This window comes from Scophthalmus maximus, chromosome 5, assembly GCF_022379125.1.
Source record: "Scophthalmus maximus strain ysfricsl-2021 chromosome 5, ASM2237912v1, whole genome shotgun sequence".
NCBI classification, from domain to species: Eukaryota; Metazoa; Chordata; class Actinopteri; order Pleuronectiformes; family Scophthalmidae; genus Scophthalmus; species Scophthalmus maximus.
The window spans coordinates 4222668-4244091 of record NC_061519.1 but is presented as its reverse complement, the minus strand read 5'-3'; the positions used below and the strand labels follow the sequence as shown (position 1 = coordinate 4244091).

General features: G+C 47.5%; 2 protein-coding genes across 5 annotated transcripts in view; one reads left to right on the top strand and one right to left on the bottom strand.

Moving 5' to 3' along the window:
* The window catches only part of arid1ab (AT rich interactive domain 1Ab (SWI-like)), a 53236-nt gene extending 44722 nt beyond the window's left edge, over positions 1–8514 (top strand). For all 3 annotated transcript variants that reach the window (XM_047331828.1, XM_047331827.1, XM_047331829.1), the window contains exons 13-20: positions 1478–1610; positions 2067–2242; positions 2328–2457; positions 2587–2706; positions 2858–2954; positions 3115–3934; positions 4821–4951; positions 5044–8514. In XM_047331828.1, the coding sequence (XP_047187784.1) occupies positions 1478–1610; positions 2067–2242; positions 2328–2457; positions 2587–2706; positions 2858–2954; positions 3115–3934; positions 4821–4951; positions 5044–6963 (3527 nt within the window). In that variant the 3' untranslated portion in view covers positions 6964–8514. The remainder of the gene's footprint in view (positions 1–1477; positions 1611–2066; positions 2243–2327; positions 2458–2586; positions 2707–2857; positions 2955–3114; positions 3935–4820; positions 4952–5043) is intronic.
* A 3771-nt stretch (positions 8515–12285) lies between these two features.
* LOC118310452 (flocculation protein FLO11-like) lies at positions 12286–14167 on the bottom strand. 2 transcript variants are annotated; one of them, XM_047331831.1, is made up of 5 exons: positions 14023–14167; positions 13867–13928; positions 12721–13785; positions 12422–12480; positions 12286–12340 (listed from the first exon to the last, which is right to left on the bottom strand). In XM_047331831.1, the coding sequence occupies exons 1-4, from the start codon at positions 14043–14045 to the stop codon at positions 12425–12427; spliced, it is 1206 nt and encodes a 401-aa protein (XP_047187787.1). In that variant the 5' UTR covers positions 14046–14167; the 3' UTR covers positions 12286–12340; positions 12422–12424. The 2 variants fall into 2 exon arrangements, with proteins under 2 accessions (XP_047187787.1, XP_035489277.2); XM_035633384.2 differs by having other exon boundaries at positions 12422–13785.
* Between the last annotated feature and the right edge of the window lie 7257 nt (positions 14168–21424).

Below are 21424 nucleotides of genomic sequence, written 5' to 3'. Positions count from 1 at the left end.
GGTTGGGGGTCTTGGGACCATGCTGTCGCCGGGAAGCTGTTTGTTTTGGAGGGACTCCTGTTGTAGCTGCCAGGAGCAACCGCGCCATGATCAACCACGTGTTTCCTCGGAGTCTGGCCGAGACCCAGGCTGTCAGACACGGGGCATTGAGTCAGTGCCGGGGTGTTGTTACAGGAGACATCAGGGTGCTTGTCAGCTGGCATCAGCCCTCCAGTTAGTACGAAGGAAGAGCTGGGGGGGGAGGTGAGGGTGTTGGCGATATAGATGCCCCGTCGGTGGCGTGTCCTCGCTGCCTGGTGCCTGGCCCAGGGCTACAGAGGCAAAGCAACGGTCCCCGGAGATTAGTGCTGAGCCAGAAATGATGAATGAGGGGAAGAGGCGTGTGCGTGTGTGTTCGCGTGTGTGTGTGCGCATGTGTGCGTGCGTGTGTAAAAGTCACAAATTTCTCTCTCTCCCTCATGCTCTCTGACTCCGTTTCTACCATGTTATTTTTTTCCCCCATCCTCACAAGATTCCCCACCCACCTCCTCCCCTCTTCATCTTTTAGTAGAGGGAAATCCCTGCCCGTGGGGGGGGGGGGCGCGGGCCGGTTAATGTTGTGTATGTGCGATAGCTGCAGAGGCGAGAGGGTGATGTGAGAAAATGTGAATAAATGTGACCTGCCATTTACCCCTGGTGTGTGTGTGTGTGTGTGTGTGTGTGTGTGTGTGTGTGTGTGTGTGTGTGTGTGTGTGTGTGTGTGTGTGTGTGTGTGTGTGTGTGTGTGTGTGTGTGTGTGTGTGTGTGTGTGTGTGTGTGTGTGTGTGTGTGTGTGTGTGTGTGTGTGTGTGTGTGAGCTTAATGAATGGGAACCTGTGAGTCATCAGACTTGCGTGCTAATAGTGAGAACTCCTGAGCTGAAGTTAAGGATGAGCGCTACTATGTCTCTCTCTCTCTTTTTCTTTCTCTTTCTCTTTCTCTTTCTGTGTCACACACATACAACACTAACAAACTATCACTCACGCTCATGCATGCACACACAACATGGTGTCTCCTGTCTCCACAGGCCGGGCAGTGATCGGTCAGTCATGGTTTAGATCAGTTAGTCATTAGTTTCCCGGTGACTCGGGGGAGCCCAGCAGTGGTTGTTGGGAGAGAAAGAAGAGGTGGGGGAGATGAGGAGGTGGGGGCCGAAGACTTCGGCGTGCGGTCGAGCCGGAGGATTCGACGTTCTCGCTGGCTCTGCTCTCAGAAGCCAGTCGGCTCGACACGAGACTTTGTTCCTCTGTGCAGCATTCAGGAATTTCTTCATGGGATTTAGCATCGGCAAAAGCAGCATGTGTTCCCCCGAAACCCGACTCACTCACCTGACTGTCAACTATCAACTCGCGCCTTTATTCCTGGAGTGAAGAGAGAGAGAGAGCGGAGGGGGTTGTTCTTTGAATAATTAAAATTTTACAAACCAGAGGTGCTCACCATGTCTCTACTTGTTTTGCAGCTGGTTCTGGATCCCTGCAGGGACCCCAAACTCCTCAGTCCACCAGTAGTTCGATGGCAGAGGGCGGAGACCTGAAGCCCCCCACTCCAGCGTCCACTCCACACACACAAATGCCTCCAATGCCTGGCGTCAGGTACGAAATAGAGGCCACAACATTGTTTTTTCACACAGCAAAAACAGCCTTTTGTGTTAAGTTTATTACAGTTAAGAATTATTTTTTTAAAACTCTTAATATATATATATATAATAATATAACTGTTTTTAAACACTTGGGAATCAAAACTATCAAATATGAAGTACGATGATATGAATTTCTGCAAAAGTAGATACATCTATTGCACTTGAAATGTTTTGATGGCAAAAGAAATTTGCTAAATCATCTCTTCATTCTTGTACCACCACTCGAATTTGTAAGAGTTCATCTTTTTTAAAGCCAAGGCATAGTTAAGTGAAGCAAGACACAGGAAACATTCAGACCAAGAAATTAACAAGAATTTCTAAACTTCTAAAATTGAATTTGTCGGAACCGAAAAGATAATCTTCTGTGAACCGAAGAATTCCACATAAACATTTTTCTGTCCTCCTGCAGGACAAGCGTCAATCTGCAGGACCCTTTTGCCGATGGTGGAGACCCAGCGTTTTCCCGAAGGAATGCCATGACTCCCAACTCTCAGGGCTACCAGCCTGGGATGGCCGGCCCAGAGATGATGGGTCGGATGGCTCCGTACGAGTCCAACAAGGACCCCTTCGGTGGCATGAGGAAAGGTGAGTGGCGGCCAAAACCCAGCGAATGAGATGATGGGGGAGTTCTGTTGAAGCTGAAACTAACAATATTTGGGGTTTTTTTTAGCTGGAGAGCAGTTCATGCCACCAGGCCCCAACAGTGGGATAGGAGAACAGTACAACAGAGCCCCTCCAGGCCCCATGGGCAACATGCAGATGGGCCAGAGACAACAGTACCCCTACGGATATGACCGAAGGTAAACACACTACATTGTTCTCAGCTCAATTTTTTAATGTATACATCTGTAAAACAAACAAAAAATGGTTACTAAGGTCCAGTTCAATCGAATCAGGTGATGAGTGCTTTTATTTTGTTGGGTTCACAGACAGGAACCAGGCATGGGCCCTGACGGGAGCATGGGACCAGCAGCTCCTCAGCCCAACATGATGCCCTCAGGCGCCGACACAGGGATGTACTCGCCCAGCCGCCCTCCACCACAGCAACGGTCGGTACCATTTAGTCGATGTTTGTTCTCAGGCATGCATCTGTTTGAGCGTGTTTGAAGACTGTGGGTTATAAGAGTGATGTAGCAGAACCGTCTGTGCACTGACTGAAAAGAAGAGAGATGGTGTGAACTTTTTTGCTCCTGTTCTCAGGCACGAGTCTTATACCAACCAGTACCCTGGCCAAGGAGCGCCCCCTGGTGGCCCATACCCAAACCAACAACCAGGAATGTATCCACAGCAGCAACCGGTAAGAACGTTTTGTTCAGTTGTCGCCAAAGCTCTATTTTCAACGTGATCCCCCCCCCCCCTTTTTTTTAAATCATTTAATAATTTCCAAAGCATTCTGTTAAAAAGATGAAGACATAGTTTTTTCTTGTGCGTTAATGCTAAATATTGTCTGCCGACAGAACTACAAGCGTCCTGTAGATGGAGGGTATGGACCTCCCGCCAAGCGCCATGAGGGAGAAATGTACAGCGTCCCCTACAGTGGTCAGCAGCAGCAGGGGCCACAGGCCTCGGGGCCCCAGGGCCAACAGGACATTTATAACCAGTATAACGCGTACCCCGGAGGTGACCGCAGACCACCCGGCCCACAGGGCCAGTTCCCCTTCCCCTTTGGCCGTGAGCGAGGGCCATCGTCTGCAGGCCCCAACTCGCAGTCTCCGATGCCTCCCCAGATGATGGCAAGCGCCATGCCTTCAGGTCCCGATGGCCCCCAGGGCCCGATGTGGCAGGGCCGCTCCGAGATGGGCTATCCGAACTATCCCAACCGGCAAGGGCCTCCCGTACCAGGCCAGGGCCCTGGCTACCACGGCATGAACCGCTCCGAGGAGATGATGACGCCTGACCAACGCATGAACCACGAGGGCCAGTGGCCCGGCCACGTCAACCAGCGGCCGCCGCCGTTTGGCCCCGGCGGTTCTGGACCTCCCATGACCAGACCGCTGCCATCCACCTACCAGACCTCCCAGAACCACATTCCTCAGGTGTCCAGTCCGGCACCCATGCCCCGTCCCATGGAGAGCAGGACGTCACCTAGCAAGTCCCCCTACATGCATCCGGGCATTAAGGTGCAGAAAGCTGGACCTCCAGTACCCGCCTCCCACATTGGCCAGGCCCCCGTGCAGCAGCCCATGATCAGGCGAGACGTGGCCTTCCCTCCAGGCTCCGTCGAGGCCTCCCAACCTCACCTCAAGCCCCGCCGGCGGCTCACTATGAAAGACATAGGTACAGAACTTTATTTTTCATACCTCGTTTTATACTTTCAGTAGATTTGCATTTGCAAGGACTTCAAGAGTTTAACAGAAACTTAAAGACCCTTCAGTCAGGTTTAAAGTATATAAAAATAATCTGCTATGCCTTAATATTTTGTTGAACATTGTTTACCCAAAAGAAAGTTTAAAAAACCCCTCTGTAATGGGGCTGGAAACCATCCACTCTCTCTCCCGCATTGAGGAATTCTGAGACTATGAATATTCATGATATGCAAATACCACAGGCCCCGCCCACCACACCTGCTCGTGCTTGGTTGACCGGTGGAAGAACGTGCGCAACATGATGGCTAGAGGCAACATCGGAGAGATTCAGCCATACAACTTTGACGAACTGCTAATGCTAACGCTAACTGTCTGCGGACACAGCTGCCGTCCTCTCATGGATGCGCTGCCTCTTCTGCACTGGAAGTTTCTGGTTTCTTTGCCTCACATTTGCATACTGGACAGCGATTGGTTTTCTGTATTTGTGACGTTCCAAATCTAGCTTGAAAAGGATTTGTTTGAATTTTAAATTGAAGCGAAATGAAACACAGAAATCTCCTCCAGGAGAGGAATGTAAAAACACAATGTGGTCAGATACAAGTCGCTATAGTCAATGTCAGACATGTTAGAGGACAGAAACAGAAGAAAAACATTTTTTGAGTGGAGGGGGACTTTAAAGTGTTACTGAAAATTCTTTCAATCACATATGTCCGATGACTTCCTGCCTGCTCATCCTGAACTTTGCATTTTTTAGGTCCCTGTCCTGTATTATTATTTGGGAAGCAGGTGAAACTGGATGGTGACGATCGGCGAACCCATTGGCTCACACACCTTCTGTTTTGTTTGCTTGTTCACAGGCACTCCAGAGGCTTGGAGAGTGATGATGTCACTAAAGTCGGGCCTACTCGCTGAGAGCACCTGGGCCTTGGACACCATCAACATTCTGCTGTACGATGACAACAGCATTACCACTTTCAACTTGTGCCAGGTAAGGTACACAGCGCGAAACGTACTGTTCAATTTGCATTTACACAAAGTTCACAGGAGTATTTTGCTGACTGTTCCCTTTCGGCTTCACAGCTGCCTGGATTCCTGGAGCTGGTGGTCGAGTACTTCAGGCGCTGCCTCATCGAGATCTTCGGCATCTTGAAGGAGTACGAGGTCGGCGACCCGGGCCAGCGCACCCTCATAGACCCCAATGCCGCGGAGGACACCGATGACGAAATGCCAATGCCAGAGGGCGAGGACATGGACACGGACGAAGAGGACGAGGAGGACGAGGAGGCAGAGTTCTCGAAGGCCAATCCCATCACCTCCTCACCAGTCCAGGTGAAACAGGAGGAGGAGAGCTCCCAGATAGACAAGTCTTCAGATGACGAGGAAGAGGAGAAGGAAAGGGAGTCTTCTATCAAGAAACCCAGTACCTCTACCTCAGGGTCCTCTCCGGACCCCAACCTCCACTCGGAGAAGCCCAGGCAGGCCAGCAAGTTTGACAAACTCCCCATCAAGGTCGTGCGGAAGAAGAATCCCTTCCTGCTGAGCCACTTATCCAAGCTCGGGCAGCGACAGAGCTTTGACAGCGGCTTGATACACTGGAGCATCGGTGGGGGAGACACTACCGAACACATCCAGACCCACTTCGAGAGTCGGATGAACCTTCTCAAGCAGCGGAAGCGCTCGTCAACGGCGACCGAGAGCCGCAAGAAGGTGCGCGTGCTGGAGATGGCGTCAGAAAACCCAGAGAAATCCAAGTCCAACGGGGAGGAAAAGCCCCGGCAGCAGCCGACCCAGTCCTCTGACCCTCAGAGGTCTCTAGCGGAGAAGACCCCTCCACTTCCCATTGGCGCACCGGTCACTGCCACCATTGATGATGTGCTATCTGCCCGCCCGGGGTCGGTCACAGAGGAGGTAGTCCGTGGCGGCGCGGAGGAGCAGAAGGAGAACGGCAAGTACCTGTTCAGCATCAACCCCGACCTCCAGAGCCGCCGCAACATCAAGATCCTGGAGGACGAGCCGCACAGCAAGGACGAGACCCCGCTCAGCACTCTGTCGGACTGGCAGGACTCGCTAGCGCGACGTTGCATCTGCATTTCCAACATCGTGCGCAGCCTCTCCTTTGTCCCGGGCAATGACCAGGAGATGTCCAAACACCCAGGCCTGCTGCTGCTGCTGGGCCGCATGGTGCTGCTCCACCACAGGCACCCCGAGCGCAAACAGGCGCCCGTCACATACGAGAAGGAGGAGGAGGAGGACGAAGGCGTGAGCTGCGAGAGGGACGAGTGGTGGTGGGACTGCCTCGAGGTGTTGAGGGAGAACTGTTTGGTCACGCTGGCAAACATCTCAGGTCAGCTGGATCTCTCGATCTACCCCGAGAGCATATGTCTGCCGCTGCTGGACGGCCTGCTCCACTGGGCCGTCTGCCCCTCGGCGGAGGCCCTGGACCCCTTCCCCACACTGGGGCCCCACGGCTCGCTTTCCCCCCAGAGACTGGTTCTCGAGACCCTCAGCAAGCTCAGCATCCAGGACAACAACGTCGACCTCATCCTCGCAACGCCGCCGTTCAGCCGCCTGGAGAAGCTGTACGGCTCGCTGGTGCGCCTGGTCGGCGAGCGCAAGGTGGCGGTGTGCCGGGAAATGGCGGTGGTCCTGTTGGCCAATCTGGCCCAGGGCGACAGCCTGGCGGCGCGGGCCATCGCCGTGCAGAAAGGCAGCGTGGGTAACCTGCTGGGCTTCCTGGAGGACAGCCTCGCTGCCACGCAGTACCAGCAGAGCCAGAGCTCCTTACTACAAATGCAGGGCGCGCCGCAGTTTGAGCCCACCAGCGTGGACATGATGCGGCGGGCGGCCCGGGCCCTGCACGCCCTGGCCAAGGTGGAGGAGAACCACTCGGAGTTCACGTTGTACGAGTCGCGGCTACTGGACATCTCCGTGTCCCCACTTATGAACTCTCTGGTGTCCCAGGTGATCTGTGACGTACTGTTTCTGATCGGCCAGTCATGACAGCCGTGGGGAGGTTTCAGCTCTGCCTCTTTCCGTTCCCCCCGCCCCTCTTTTGTTTTGTGCGTGTACGCGCGTGTGTATGTCTGTTGAGTGTGAATGAAAAGAGCAAAACTGTCCTTATTTTTTTTTTGTTTTTGTTTTTTTATTTATGCAAAATCACCTCGGATTCCACTGTCTTTCTGCCCCTGCTTCTCACTAAAGGAAGGAATATCATGAAGTAGTCGTGGATTTTTAAATGTCTGATAAATGGAAAGATGCTGGCGAAAAAGAGCAGATCGGGACCCAGGCTCGGAACAGTGAGTGCGCTGCCGTGCAAGAATGGACTTGTTTTTTTTTTATTGAAAAGGAAGAAGAAGAAAAACTCCAGGAAAAAAAAACAAAAAAAAGAATAAACTGTAACCAAAGTTGCTGTCTCGTTTACAGTGAGTTTGGGGGATACACGCGCCCGCCCTCCCCCTCTGGGGGGTCGGCAGGGGGAGGCGGGCGCCGACGGAAACAATATTATGGTTCGTGTTGGGAGGCGACAGAGACTCGCGGACTGTGGTGTGGTGGTATGATTGCTGTAACTCTGGATGCTCTATACTCTATCCCACAGGAACCACACTATTGGCTGCGAACAGACATCTGTCATGGGAGGCCTGTGCAGTAGATTGTAGGACTTTTTTCTGTACTGTACACCTTAAAAAAAACAACAACTGTAAACATACTGTAATAATACTGTTTCACACTGAGATACGCTGGCTTGGCAGCAAACTGTAGTTTTTAAAAACAGTTTTAGTTCATGTCGAGAGAGAAAACGGCTTTCCCCCCAAAGTATGGTGAACCTACAACACCCCGACCTCTTCTCTTTGTCCCTTGATTGTATGACTTGACCCTTATATTAAAAAGTCACCTCTTTAGGACTGGTCCGCAGTTCCAGACGCAGTCCGAGCTGCACTGTATATATGATGTTGTACATTACACTTCTCTCTCTCTCTCTCTCTGTCTTTCTCGACTTCTGTTGCTCTTCACCATTTTTAAATCTTTGACGATGAGAAGTTTCCCCCCCCCACCACCACCCTCCTGCATCAAGTACGCCATGTGATTACTTGACGCCCGCCCGCCCTCTCCGCTCCTTCGGCGCCTCTCTCTGCTTGCATCGCGCTCCGGGGGGGAGGGGGAGCAGCGGCTGTCCCCCCCCCCCCCCCCCCCCCCCCGCCACAAACACAAGTTCAACTTTCTGTTGGTCTCCAGTCTGGGTGTCGAGAATTCTAAATGGAACATCACATCTGCGGCTCCGCCTGAGCTCCGTCATGAACGACAAACTAGACCCCGATGAAGAAAATCCATTCACTTTTTATTTTGTTTATTTTTATTTTTATTATTTTTTTTTTTCCAGTGATGCGGATTCTGCATATTTGTATTTCAGATGATGTAGCTAAAACTTGATGTAAATTCCTCTTTTTTCTCTCCCCCCACCCCCTTTTTTTGGCTTAATGAATATCATTTATTCAGTATGAAATCTTTATACTATATGTTCCACGTGTTAAGAATAAATGTACATTAAATCTTCGTAAGACGTTTGCTGTGGATTTATTCATGATTTCCCCCGTCGTGCGTGGTTGAGGTAGCAGCAGCTGCAGCAAACATGGTCCTGGATTAATCGCTTTTCATTTTTCATTCGGCTCGCATGCCGAGACAAATTGACACGTGTGAAGCAGCGTGCAGCGCGTTGTGCTGACGGTTTTGATATTTATAAACGGACGCAGCTCGCTGCTTATCAAATGCACAGCCATGTTTTCCATCCCTGCATCGGTTGACCTCTCACCCCCCGGTGCTGCGTGGCCATCATCGTCCCCTGGATCATACGTGCCTGATATTTACATGTGCTGTATATGTACATTAGTGCGTAAATGTGAGCAGGCAAAGTCTGCTGGATACATACTAATGGAGCTGAACCACAGCTGAACCTATGGAGCTTTCTTTTGATAAGAGTGTTTTTTGGTTATAATTCTTTTGAAAAACATGCTTACGGGACGCCAGGTTTGATTCGGAAGGCCAACACAGTACAAGTAACAAAAATCCTCCACCAGTAGACCGCATCATAAAGTTCAGAAATATTTATTTCTATTACCGTCAATAGAGACAATAAAAACAGCATGAGCTAAATGTGGCATCGACAAAACGTTCAGAAACTCCTGCCAGCTCGATGTGGATTTCATTTTGTTCAATTTTATGTCATTGGGAAGTCTCGCCGAGATCTTTTGATGACGTCGTTGTTGTTGTTGTTGTTTTTTGGAGCTTTGCACAGCTGTTTCCTCGGGACGAATCAAACTTGTCCTGACGAGTAATCTGAACTTCATGTGGAAAAATATCTGAAATATATTTTTACAGGGGGGAGTAGTGAAGTGATGACACGAGGAAAGTGACCTGGATGTGCTCCGATCCAGAGAGAGTTTAAATCAAAAAGCAGTCCCGCTGTAATTTTTCACAACCCCGGACACGAGACCAAAACACGGACTTTGACTCAGCTAAGTTCTCATGTCAGTCCTGTAGTTACTTACCTTTAGTTCAGTTGTTGTCATCGTCTGTACTCTTTCGCCCTCTAGAGGTCGATTGGGTGTAGCAACAGTCATTCACACTGCGCTACTGTATCGGTGTCAAAAATGAATATGGGAAAAAATGTTTATGACACAGTAGCTCAACTGTCATTAATGTAGTGAATGAAGTGTGGCTGGAAGCTATTTGGTACAGGTTTTTCCCCTCATTAATTTCTGCAGTGTTATAAATGAACTAGAGTTCTACAAAGGAACATAAGTAAAAAAAAACTCAGTTGCAAATAGCAGGAAGAAATTAAAAAAAAAAGATTCAAAGTCATTATCTTAGGACGGTGTATTAGGACCAAGACGTTCGGCCCTTGCTATTAACCAAAAGTGATCTGATGTGGATTTTACAGTAGGCATTTGACTTTTGCCAGTTCCTTTTTTCTTTTTCCCATTCTTGTGTAGATCAACATCTCTATCCACACAGTAAACTGTTGAAGGCTGCGGTCCTGTCACCTGTTCTCATCAGAACCTGGAGCCTCAGCGACAAGACGGCACGGTAGAGGAGCAGGTAGGTGACAGCTGTACTCTGTTCACCTGTGGTGAACTCGCGTATTCGATGCAACGCTGTTGTTTGTTCCTCCTTCAAGACTGCATCTAAAATTATTGAATATCAAGTTGAATTTCAAATTATAAGATGAACCGAGCTACTCAGTCAGTTTCCCAGTGCAACTGAGAGAGCGACACCACAGATATTCCCATCAGGGACATGGCAGCCGAGTGCAATGTCAGATTTTCTTTACAGCAAATTATGTAAATCAGCTTTGCCTTTTAGGGGGGTGGAACGACGGTCACAATTAACTCGGGACGAACGGTTTTGTTGAGATGCTAAAATAAGGAAAGGACTGATTCGACCTGCCCAGCATGTACAATGACCTCAAACAAACAGAAGAGAGCGGTGGGGATGTCAAACTTTCCTACCAGGATGACATTAAAGGAAACCCAACTCCAGCTATTGCATGGATGAGGAAGCAGAGCTGCATCAGGCCCCTTCAGTTTATTACATTTAAGTTTGAATCTGTTCATGTGAGTAAAACCCCCCTTATTAGTATTTGATAATTATTATTTTATGACTTTTATTTTGAAGAAGATCCACCTGCCACACTGAGTGGACAGTCGTAGCTTCGGGCTCCAATAAAAGGACCTCCGTTGTGTTTTGTCATTGCCAAAACACCCGATTCTGTGCGTTGAATGTGAAGTGACTGCAGCACCTGAAGCCCAAAGGCATCTGTCACGGAGCTTTTGGAGGAGAGCCGTGACAAACAATCACGACAGCTGCTGGCAAACACACACACTGACACACTGCCTAAGAGAGTTTTCACGTCTGTGATGGAGACTCTCAAGACGTTATAATCACATCAACAAAAGCAGCTGACAAATCTCCCAAAGCCTTGTGTAGAAGAGGCTTCCAGCGCACAGAGAACAGTGGATTGGGTGAACGTTTTTGAAAGTTATCAACCTCTGTGATCGAATATTGATTTCAGCCCAAAGAGTCATGGAATCTAAAGAAGTAAACATCCACATGCGCCACACTGAATATAACATCAGATCCAAGTTGTGATGTTTGTAAACTACCTCTGAATAGTGGCCTACTTTGTGAATTGCATTTTTATTATTTTTATACATACTGTTAGTGTTTCATTTGTAGACAATATTTGCAGTTCACGTTTTCCTGAAGGAGTGACGCCCCCATCTGGTCAGAACAGCAAAATACATTGTGATCCTGCATCAGAAGAATATCAGTGTGTACAGTCTGTGACATGGGTGATGCCTCATAGTAAGAATAACTGACCCGGGTGTTGCGTCTCCTGCGTGATGATGGTAAAGTGGGTATATGAAGGCAGACACATGTTAGCATTTGTAGAAACCTTTTAAAAACATTTGACTCATGCCCATTTACTGAATCAGGCCTAACGTGAGCTACGTGTAGATGAAGCAGACCTTTTTAATGTAGACAGCTTCATTGTAAATATTCAGAGTATCTTTTGTGGAAACATTCCCATCTAGTAATCGCTCAAATCTTTTGAACCACCAGCAGGAACAAGCCTGATGACATCCCCTGCGTCATTGTCCCCCCCAGTCGATTACAGGGAATATGCCAAATCATACATTAATTCCACATCTAGGTGTCAAATTTGCATATTGGCCAAAGGTTTAATATTTTATTGCTAATTAGGCAAGAGCATGTTATTACTGCTATTGGCACTTCAAATTAATACTCCGGATGGATGTTAATACCAGGAATCCAAGTTCTGGAGAGACAGATTTAAACAGGTCAGGAGATCTACTTAGGACAACTGAAGTACTAAGGCCAGGGAGGAGGGGTTCAACCACTGAGATAAACAGGCAATTGGATATTGTCATCATTCCATAAGAACACTGACAGATGGGTGTTCTGATATGTATTCCCCACAATCAGCATCTATAAACTAGCATATTAAGTATTTTGCAGTATAAAGCCTTGGCCAAGTTTTAGAGTTTACATTCAGCAAGTTGTAAACGTTCCTGCATTTGTCCCAAGTGTAACATTTCCCAGGTGATCTTTGGAGAGAGGGAGACCTGGTTGTTGCATTTTCAAAAAGGTCTGAATAGAAATGCAGGGATTCAGATCTGGTTCAGATGGAGCCATCTTTGCATCGCATCCTTTTACACACTAGGTGGCACCAAGTCTACATTTATGGTGCAGCCACAAAGACATTTGTGGCTTTGAGAGCAGTGCCACATGAAGTCGAGACAAGACTTGGATTAAGAATTTATTTCAAAAACACAAACAAGGACAAGTCCTTCTGCTGCACCTAGAGAGAGAGAGAAAAAAAAAGGCCATTAGAAACCAGGATATGAAACATGGAGCACAGTGAGAAAAGACAAACGCTCACCTGTTAGGCAGTTGGACGCGGCCTGGTGATCCTCTGCCATTTGCTCTCTGGGTGAACACCTTGACCCTGCAGGTTGAGAGACGCAGCCGTGTGCCTCACTTGAGGCTTCTGTTGAACACCATGACCCTGCAGGTTGAGAGACGCAGCCGAGTGCTTCACTTGTGGCTTCTGTTGAACACCCTGACCCTGCAGGTTGAGAGACGCAGCCGTGTGCCTCACTTGTGGCTTCTGTTGAACACCTTGACCCTGCAGGTTGTGAGACGCAGCCGTGTGCTTCACTTGTGGCTTCTGTTGAACACCTTGACCCTGCAGGTTGAGAGACGCAGCCGTGTGCCTCACTTGTGGCTTCTGTTGAACACCTTGACCCTGCAGGTTGTGAGACGCAGCCGTGTGCTTCACTTGTGGCTTCTGGACAACTGACCCTTTCAGCCGCTTGATGGGTGAGCCACCGAAGGACCAAGGGATGTTGAGGGTCCTGGTCGGGGCGTAGCGCTGAGGGGAGCTTCCCGCTCGCACAGAGCTCGTACTGCCGGGGGTCTGCTCACTGGAGCCAAACCTCTGGCTTGTGGGTGGGCTGAGACCGCGTGGCTGAAAAACGGCAGCGTTTTGTTTGTAGGGTGCCCGGGGATAACTTGCGAGACTCGAGGCCATGTTGGAAGTAGGCTTATAGCTTCCTTGGGCAGTTCCTCCCGTCACAGGAGGAAACAGCTTGCTCCAGTTGGGGTTTCCCTTTCTCTCATTTTCAGGGGATGTGATCTGAGCTTGTCTAAACTCCTTGGCTCTGCGCTGTGAAGACACTCGTCTGGCGGGGGCGGTGGCCGAAGTGCGCCTCTTTACAGAATTGTGGGGCACCGGAGCACCCGCACCCAACATGCTGGAAGACCGACTGGGAGGCTTCTGTGCTGCAGACTGGTGGCGGGAGGCCGACGCCCCCTCGCCTGGCCAAGTTCTCCTCTCGCTCACATCGGTATGGGCTTTCTTTTTCAGTGTGTGCACACTCACAGAACTTCCACTGGCGATAGAAGTAGAAAGTACAGACAACTGCTTTTTGGGCACACCTTGAGCACTCGCCAGCTTCGAGTCGGTGGGCCTCCAGTTGGGTTTGGACACCCAGCCGCCCTGCAACGACCTGACTGGAGCGTAGCCACCGGGGGCCGGCTGTGGCCCAGTTTGTGTGCGGCCACTGCTACCGACAGGCGCTGGATTGAAGAGGCGGCTGATGCTGCTGCTGCTGCTGCTGCTGCTGCTGCTCGGGGCCGAGCCCAGGGAAACGGAGGCCTGTCTGAATTGATTCCGGGGAGAGCTGCCGGCGCCGACGTCCTGCTGCGAGAAGCCAACAAATGCTTTGCCGTTTTGTCTCTGGGCTGTTGAGACGAATAAATAAAAGTGAGAAGAGATTGCAGTAAGTAAAAAATAAAAAAAAACTTCCAATTTGTTCAACTCACCTTGTGCAGCCCACGAACCGCACACATGCTCTGCTTGAACCAAACAAAACAGCAAGAAGGTCCTGCACAGGAGACAACGGGCACCAAGGTCAGAGCACAGGGGCACAACAGCAACGTACTTTTGAAAGTAAAGAATCAGTGAAAAGAATGACTTACCCCAAATGAATTCCAGGAGCCATGTCTCTGCGCTGAAGCCCTGGTCAACACAGGTAGCCCGACTGACCCGAAGCTGCTTCCTGTGCGTGTGTGTGTTACGTCGCCGATGACGCAGCATTTATCGCCGCCTGCGTCCAATCACAGCTGAGATGAGCTGTGATTGGACGCAGGTGCGCGTCGTTGTGTCTACGGCGGCCGTGTGTCGGCTGCAGCCGAGAGGGAGCGACCCTGAGGAGCGCCGCGGTTCACCCCGGTTCACCCCGGTCCCCCCCGGTCCCCCCCCCGGTTCACCCCTGCCCCGCGTCTTATCATCATTAATGACGGCAGCACTCCGCACCGACGACGCAGCCATGACAGTAGTATTTAGTAAGTCACCTTCCATGTGTGTTGAGTGTGTGTGTGTGTGTAGGTTGAGTGTGTGTGTGTGTGTGTGTGTGTGTGTGAGTGTGTGTGTAGGTTGAGTGTGTGTGTGTGTGTTGAGTGTGAGTGTGTGTAGGTTGGGTGTTGAGTGTGTGTGTGTGTTGAGTGTGTGAGTGTTGAGTGTGAGTAAGTTGAGTGTGTGTGTGTGTAGGTTGAGTGTGTGAGTGTTGAGTGTGTGTGTGTGAGTGTTGAGTGTGTGTGTGTTGAGTGTGAGTGTGTGTAGGTTGAGTGTGAGTGCGTGTAGGTTAAGTGTGTGTGTGTGTGTGTGTTGAGTGTGTGAGTGTTGAGTGTGAGTAAGTTGAGTGTGTGTGTGTGTAGGTTGAGTGTGTGAGTGTTGAGTGTGTGTGTGTGAGTGTTGAGTGTGTGTGTGTGTGTGTGTTGAGTGTGAGTGTGTGTAGGTTGAGTGTGAGTGCGTGTAGGTTAAGTGTGTGTGTGTGTGTGTGTGTGTGTGTGTTTTGAGTGTGAGTGTATGTAGGTTGAGTGTGTTTGTGTGTGTAGGTAGAGAGACTGTGTGTGTGTGTGTGTGTTTTGAGTGTGAGTGTATGTAGGTTGAGTGTGTTTGTGTGTGTAGGTAGAGAGACTGTGTGTGTGTGCGTGTAGGTTAAGTGTGTGTAGGTTAAGTGTGTGTGTGTGTGTGTGCGCGTGTAGGTTGTGTGTGTGTGTGGGTTGTGTGTGTGTGTTGTGTGTGTGTAGGTTGAGTGTGTGTGTGTGCGCGTGTAGGTTGTGTGTGTGTGTGGGTTGTGTGTGTGTGTTGTGTGTGTGTAGGTTGAGTGTGTGTGTGTGCGCGTGTGTGTGTGTGTGTGTGTGTGTGTGTGTGTGTGTGTGTGTGTGTGTGTGTGTGTGTGTGTGTGTGTGTGTGTGTGTGTGTGTGTGTGTGTGTGTGTGTGTGTGTGTGTGTGTGTGTGTGTGTGTGTGTGTCCCTGAGAGGATCTACTGTCTACTGAACGTCTGCCTTTTGTTCACAGTAAGATAACAAAAAGAAAAGAATCTGTGACCTCGTGCTGTAGTTTGTGTGAGAGGTGGATCACACGCATACTCACTTATGCTTACTCATGATAAGATGATAAAATAGTTTTTTAGTTCCACTGTGGGGAGATTTGCCGTGTTACAGCAGCAAAGGTCAGAGTAAAAAAAATGGAAACATCAGTAAAAAATAAAAAGTAGTAATAAGTAAGTGTACATAAAAAACAATCACTGGGTAATAAAAATGATATATATAAATGTAAACCGAGTGTGAACAGATTGTATTTCATGGTGTTACTGAGGATTGCCCATGAACGAAACAGCAGAAATGTCCCAGCTGTGGGATCTCATCTGTATCTTAGTGTTAAGAGATGTGATGTTGTGGTTTGCTAAAAAGGTGCACCGTTAAAAAAATATATAACATTTTAATTAAATGTTCTTAATTTATGATTTGAGGTTCAATCCGAGTTTAATATAGTTCACAGTGTACCTTCTGATGACCATTATTCAATTTGATGTTCTGTCCCGATGAGATAAAGAGAAAAGCTTCCCCCTCACGCTGTTTCGGAGGAGAACCGGTGCCTGAGACAATTACAAAGACATCTTTTCATTTTTATGTATCATCATCTTGGTTCTGATGTGTTGAACTATTGTTTTTTTTTAAATTTGTATTTATATTTATCGTATTATCTTTAAACATTATAATAGACCAACATGTAGTTTCCATGAAGATGAAGATGACATCATAACACCAAATAAATTGTGAAACTGCTGCTCGGACAACAGAGATCAGAATACAGTTTTTTTTTATGAATATATATGTATTTATTTTCTGCACACAGAAACCAGCGTCGCACATCTGAGACTGAGGGAGTCGCCGCACCAGACGAGGCCAAAACACAAGACAGCTGAACCGGTGAGCAAAACACATCGTACTGTCTTAGAAAAGATTATACAAACGGTAACATTGCTCACACTGTTTCAGTCACATAGTCAGAAAACTCACATGTTCCCATAAAAAAAGAATCCCTCAAACAATATCAGGTATACATAATGGTCAAATACTGAAGCTCCAAATACTAAATGCTCTTTGGTTTGTTGGATGTGTATTTTGTGATTTCTATCATGACACTCGGATGTCAAACTTAAAATATTACAAAAATATTACCCTTCACATCATCCTAGAAAGACAGGATATATATTTTCAGATTAGATAAACATACTGATCTGTTCAGTGATCTGATGGATCAATGTGGTCACCTTATAAACGATGATACTGAAGATATGACAGATTTGATTGAGCTATGTGGTTCCCCCTTGTGGTGGGGCAGAGAATGATGCTGGTTAACGTCGACTGTTGTGAATTGGCAAGAGGTGCTGGACGGGATGGAGACGTTTTGTGATCGAACAGGAGGCGGTGCAAGCTTTCCTGTGAGTTGTTGCCAACAGAACAAGCACTGAAAAGCATAACGGATGATGTGGTTAGAATTTGTGGTATCAGTAGCCCAGAGTAAAAAGCAGTGGAATAATACAGAGGGAGTGTCAAACAACGCGGGGTGTCATGTCACATGAACATCAGTCACAACACAATCATCACAAGCACCCACACTCGTTATCCACCTGACCTATACACACACCCCACTGCGCATGACTCATATATGACATACACAACCACATATCACTGCACATAAGAGAGTGTGTGTGTGTGTGTGTGTGTGTGTATGTGTGTGTGTTGTTTCTCGACGTGATCACCAAATTTGTGTCGTATTAGCATGAGTGTGATCTCATCAGCTCCCTGTGTCTGTCTGACTGATCTGTGACCATGTGGCACGCTCCGCATGAAAAAGACCCTTTACACTGTCAGTGACACACACACCCACACACACCCACACACACACTAAGGCAGGTACAGGACACACTCCCTGGTAGTCTGGCAGGAGTGAATCTTCCTGCCAGACTGTGCCCAGTCAATAATGTTCATTCACGATGTTCCCCTGCTGCCACAGGAAGCGCTGACACTGGATCTGTCCTGTATGTACAGTAACCCACCACCAGCTACACTTCTTAAACCCGGCGTCAAATCCTGTGCGATGGCCGAGCGGCAACTGCAAAATTTCCCCCATTCTCCACCCGTCGGAAAGAGTGACACATCGCATGCGACGACCAGATGAGTGCGGTGACTTAGATGAAAGACACAATTTCCTGTCAGAGGAAATGGTGCAGAGGATTTAAATTTTTTTCTCTCTCTTCAGGAACAGTTTCCTCCTTTCCTGAATTCTTTCCATTATGCCTATCAACATTTATATGAGCAAGAAGAAAAGCGAGTGAAAGTCCCTGACTGGAATCAACAAAAATATCACCGATGACAAAGGAATTATAGAACAGAGGCTTTAAAAAAACAAAAACAAACCTTCGCGATAATATGAGGGGGTGTAATGACTAAAACATTTCTCTTTTGTGAGTGGTCTCGCTCGTCGTCACACAAGTGCACATGTTCTGCCTTGACGTTGATTTGCACAGAGCAGGGGGGCTGCTCTGCCCGAGGAAATCCACTGTCTGAGCTGCGCAGACCCCCTGACCTGAGGACAGGTGTGAAGACATTTGACAAATAAAGGTGCAACTGTGTTTAAACTTCTTTTATGCTAAGACAGATTTCCATCTGTATGTAAAAGAACAGAAATGGGGTGTGATGAAAGTGAAACATGGCACCGTCAACTCATTTCTGTGGTCAGAAACATAGTGGGTTAAGACCTCACTATGTCAGAAACTCCATCTTTTTTTAATCTCCACTGGGCCAATGACTGTTGACTTCGCTGGTCATTATTAAATGACCGCGATAACGGGGCTGGTGGTGGTTTGGCCATTACCATGTCAAACGTGTGTGATAACAGTACCGACAATGATGTTGGAGGTGGTCACTACAACGTAAGCTATAGAAATAAATGAGCATTCATTTTAGGGAACATATTTTTTTCTTCTAATGGCTCTGTGATGAAGACAATACATTAGGCTTTTGCTTGCAAGTTGGATCAGTTGGTTGTTTTTGTCTTTCCATGGGATTTGCTGAAAGTAGCAGTTTATTTTCGTTTTAAAATTTGTTCCTGAAAGGTGTATTCATTATTTATTTTTTGCCATTATAGGTTGCAGCGGAAAACAAATGGGCACATTTTCACAGATTTAAGTTGAACAGTGATTAATGGGGCACGTTGGTGCAGAGGTTCAGTCTGTTGGTGGAGGGGTTCAAACCCCTTTCAGCATAGACTTATCTGTACCTGTGTGAGTTCACTCCATGTTCTTGGCGTGAACAGTTGTTTGTCTGCACGTGTCGGACCTGTGATGGACTGACGACCTGTTCGAGCTGTACCACACCTCTTGCCCAATGTCAGTCACATGATATACACATCCAGCAGATACAGTGCAGCATCAACATTCATTTGGGATCCATAGAGCAGAGATGAGTGATTATCATCTGTTGCTTTGTCACTCTCGTTGACAATTTTTCTTTTTTACTTTGCAAAAAGTCATTTTATCTATTGTTAAAAAAAAACAAGCAGCTTTGAAAGATAATTCAAACTTATTTCCATAAATGCGGCCATTGCGTTTCCATGGATCACCCTTACTTTGCACTCACCACCTCCAGTTCAAAGACACACGGACTCAACTTGCCCGCTGACCTATATTCATCTGTGCACGCTGGTTTGTTTACATGCGTGAGGCTGACTTTTGCTGCAGCTACACTGTTCCAAAGGAAACTCTTTAGACCAAATGCAACGGCCCATTCCCCGGCAGACTATTTAGGACAAGTCGTTTCACCCTGATGGTTGACCGTATTTGTCTGAGCCGGAGTAAACAAACGAGGAGCAGAATAGGAGACGCTAAAGATGGAGGCAGAGACCGAGAGGGAACAGGACTGTCCCAAACACTGAGTGGGACCTGTCGATTTTGATTCCAGACTTATGAATAGATATGTCCGTGGTTAAAGTTAATTTCACCAGTGTAACAATACAATAAATGAATCTGTGGCACTGATCAACAATGTTGTCCTGGAGCCTTTAATTTCACTTCCCCAAAGTCGATCGATAAATAGTAAGAAAAGTGATAACAATGTGTGAAATGCAAAAACTAAAATATGAAGGATAACGATATGTGCCCTGCCAGCAATAAACCCCAGCCTCTGGTTTTGTTCCTAGACTCACTATAAACTGAGATTACAACGGTAGAAAGTCCTGTTTATTTAGAAAGCTACCAGAGCCGTGTGCTGATTGCCCCAATGTTTGATGTTTTGCATTTGAGTAATTGTTTCCTCAGATATCTCCCGTGGAGGTGGTGAGTGCAAAGTTAGCGTGACCCACACAACCACAGTAGCCAAATTTATGGACATGTCATGTTAAAAAAGACCAGAATCACCATTTTAACTTCATCAGAAGGACAAAAGGGTCGTCTGCGATGACAATCCAATGAAACTCCTGAGAAATGAATCCCCCAAAATAAAATGTTCTTGTGTTAGCACACACATATTTCAGAAAATGTTTAAACTCCACGCTGGCAATCACAAGAAGAACTTATTTTTAGCATAATATCAATCTCTAGTGAGATCTCATTTTGAATTTGCAAGTTCTGTCTGGTGTCCTTATCAATTAAAGTATATAGAAACAATTGAAGAGCTCCTAAACCAACTGCAGGTCTCAAAGAGCTGTCAAGTGACTGTAACTCCTAGTATACAGTAGACGTAGAGGAGATTGATGTCTTTAAGCTTGTTCAAGGAATATATGATGTCACAGCTGAGCCACTCATCCACTTTTGGAGGATTGGCTCAGCTCATCTAAAACTATTCCCACAAGGTGTTTCTCTGAAGAGGTAAAAACTCTTCACACTCTTCGTGCTGTAGAATAATGGAACGAGCCCCCCAAGGATGTGGTGCTGGCTCCTTCAGATAAAAACAGATTGGATAAAATTCTGCTCAACAAAGTAAATATTGTATAATTATAAAGCTGTTTTGTGATTATTGTGATTTTAAATAGAGCCCGACCAATATGGATATTTGGGGGCCGTGCCAATATATATACAAGGGAGTACAAGATTTTCCGATGCCGATACATTGTCCAATATCTGTCAATGATACCTAAGATGTCGTTATCAGACCTTTATGACAAAGAAATGTAATTGAGGCTTGATATTTTACAGTTCCACCATAAACTAAAAACTAAAAAATCTTTGAGTCTTGTACCACAAAAGATTTCATTAAATTTCATTAAATGTAGTATTGCCTACTGCGACTCAAATACTGCCAATGAAACTAATTTATTTAGAAGACATAATCTGCCAGGTTTTCCACACTAGTATTATATGACTTTGTTTGGAGGGGCCTACATTATAGCCGATATCTTATTATTTTTTTATCATGCAGTGCTGTAACAGAATGTCCTCATCCAACATGAGCTGCGACGCCTCCTCCTCAAAGTCTTTAATGTGGCAAGGTGATGAACAGCCAGAGCGAGACAGTCGGCAGATGGAGCCTCCTCTCCGGAAGTAACCTACCCTTTGGCCTCCGAGCAGTTATTCTCCTCCCGACCAATGAGGTGCCTCAGATCCCTGTGGGGAGTGCTGGGCCTCCCTCCCGCTCCTGCATCTGTTCCTGCGTTTTAAATAATGAAGGTAATAATAATGAGTGTGAGTCTCCTCCCATCAGGGAGGCAGGAGGTCAAACTACCTATGGAGAGGTCACTCTCCACACATTCCATGTGCAGCTCCAGGATCCATCACCATCAGACGCTGCTCTCTCGCCGCTTCCGTTCACTGCGGACATTGTTCTGGAGGTGAAGTTAAAGCACCGATCCAGGTTATTGCAACTTCGCGATTACATGCAACACGTGTACAACACTGTTTACACCCGCATGTAATCGGCGAGACCTCGGACCACAGCAACGCACCATCGTGGCCACATTATCTGACCGATTTTTTTCTGGAGGTTAAACTGAATGTGACATCATTGCACACAGGAACTGGTGGAACATTCGAA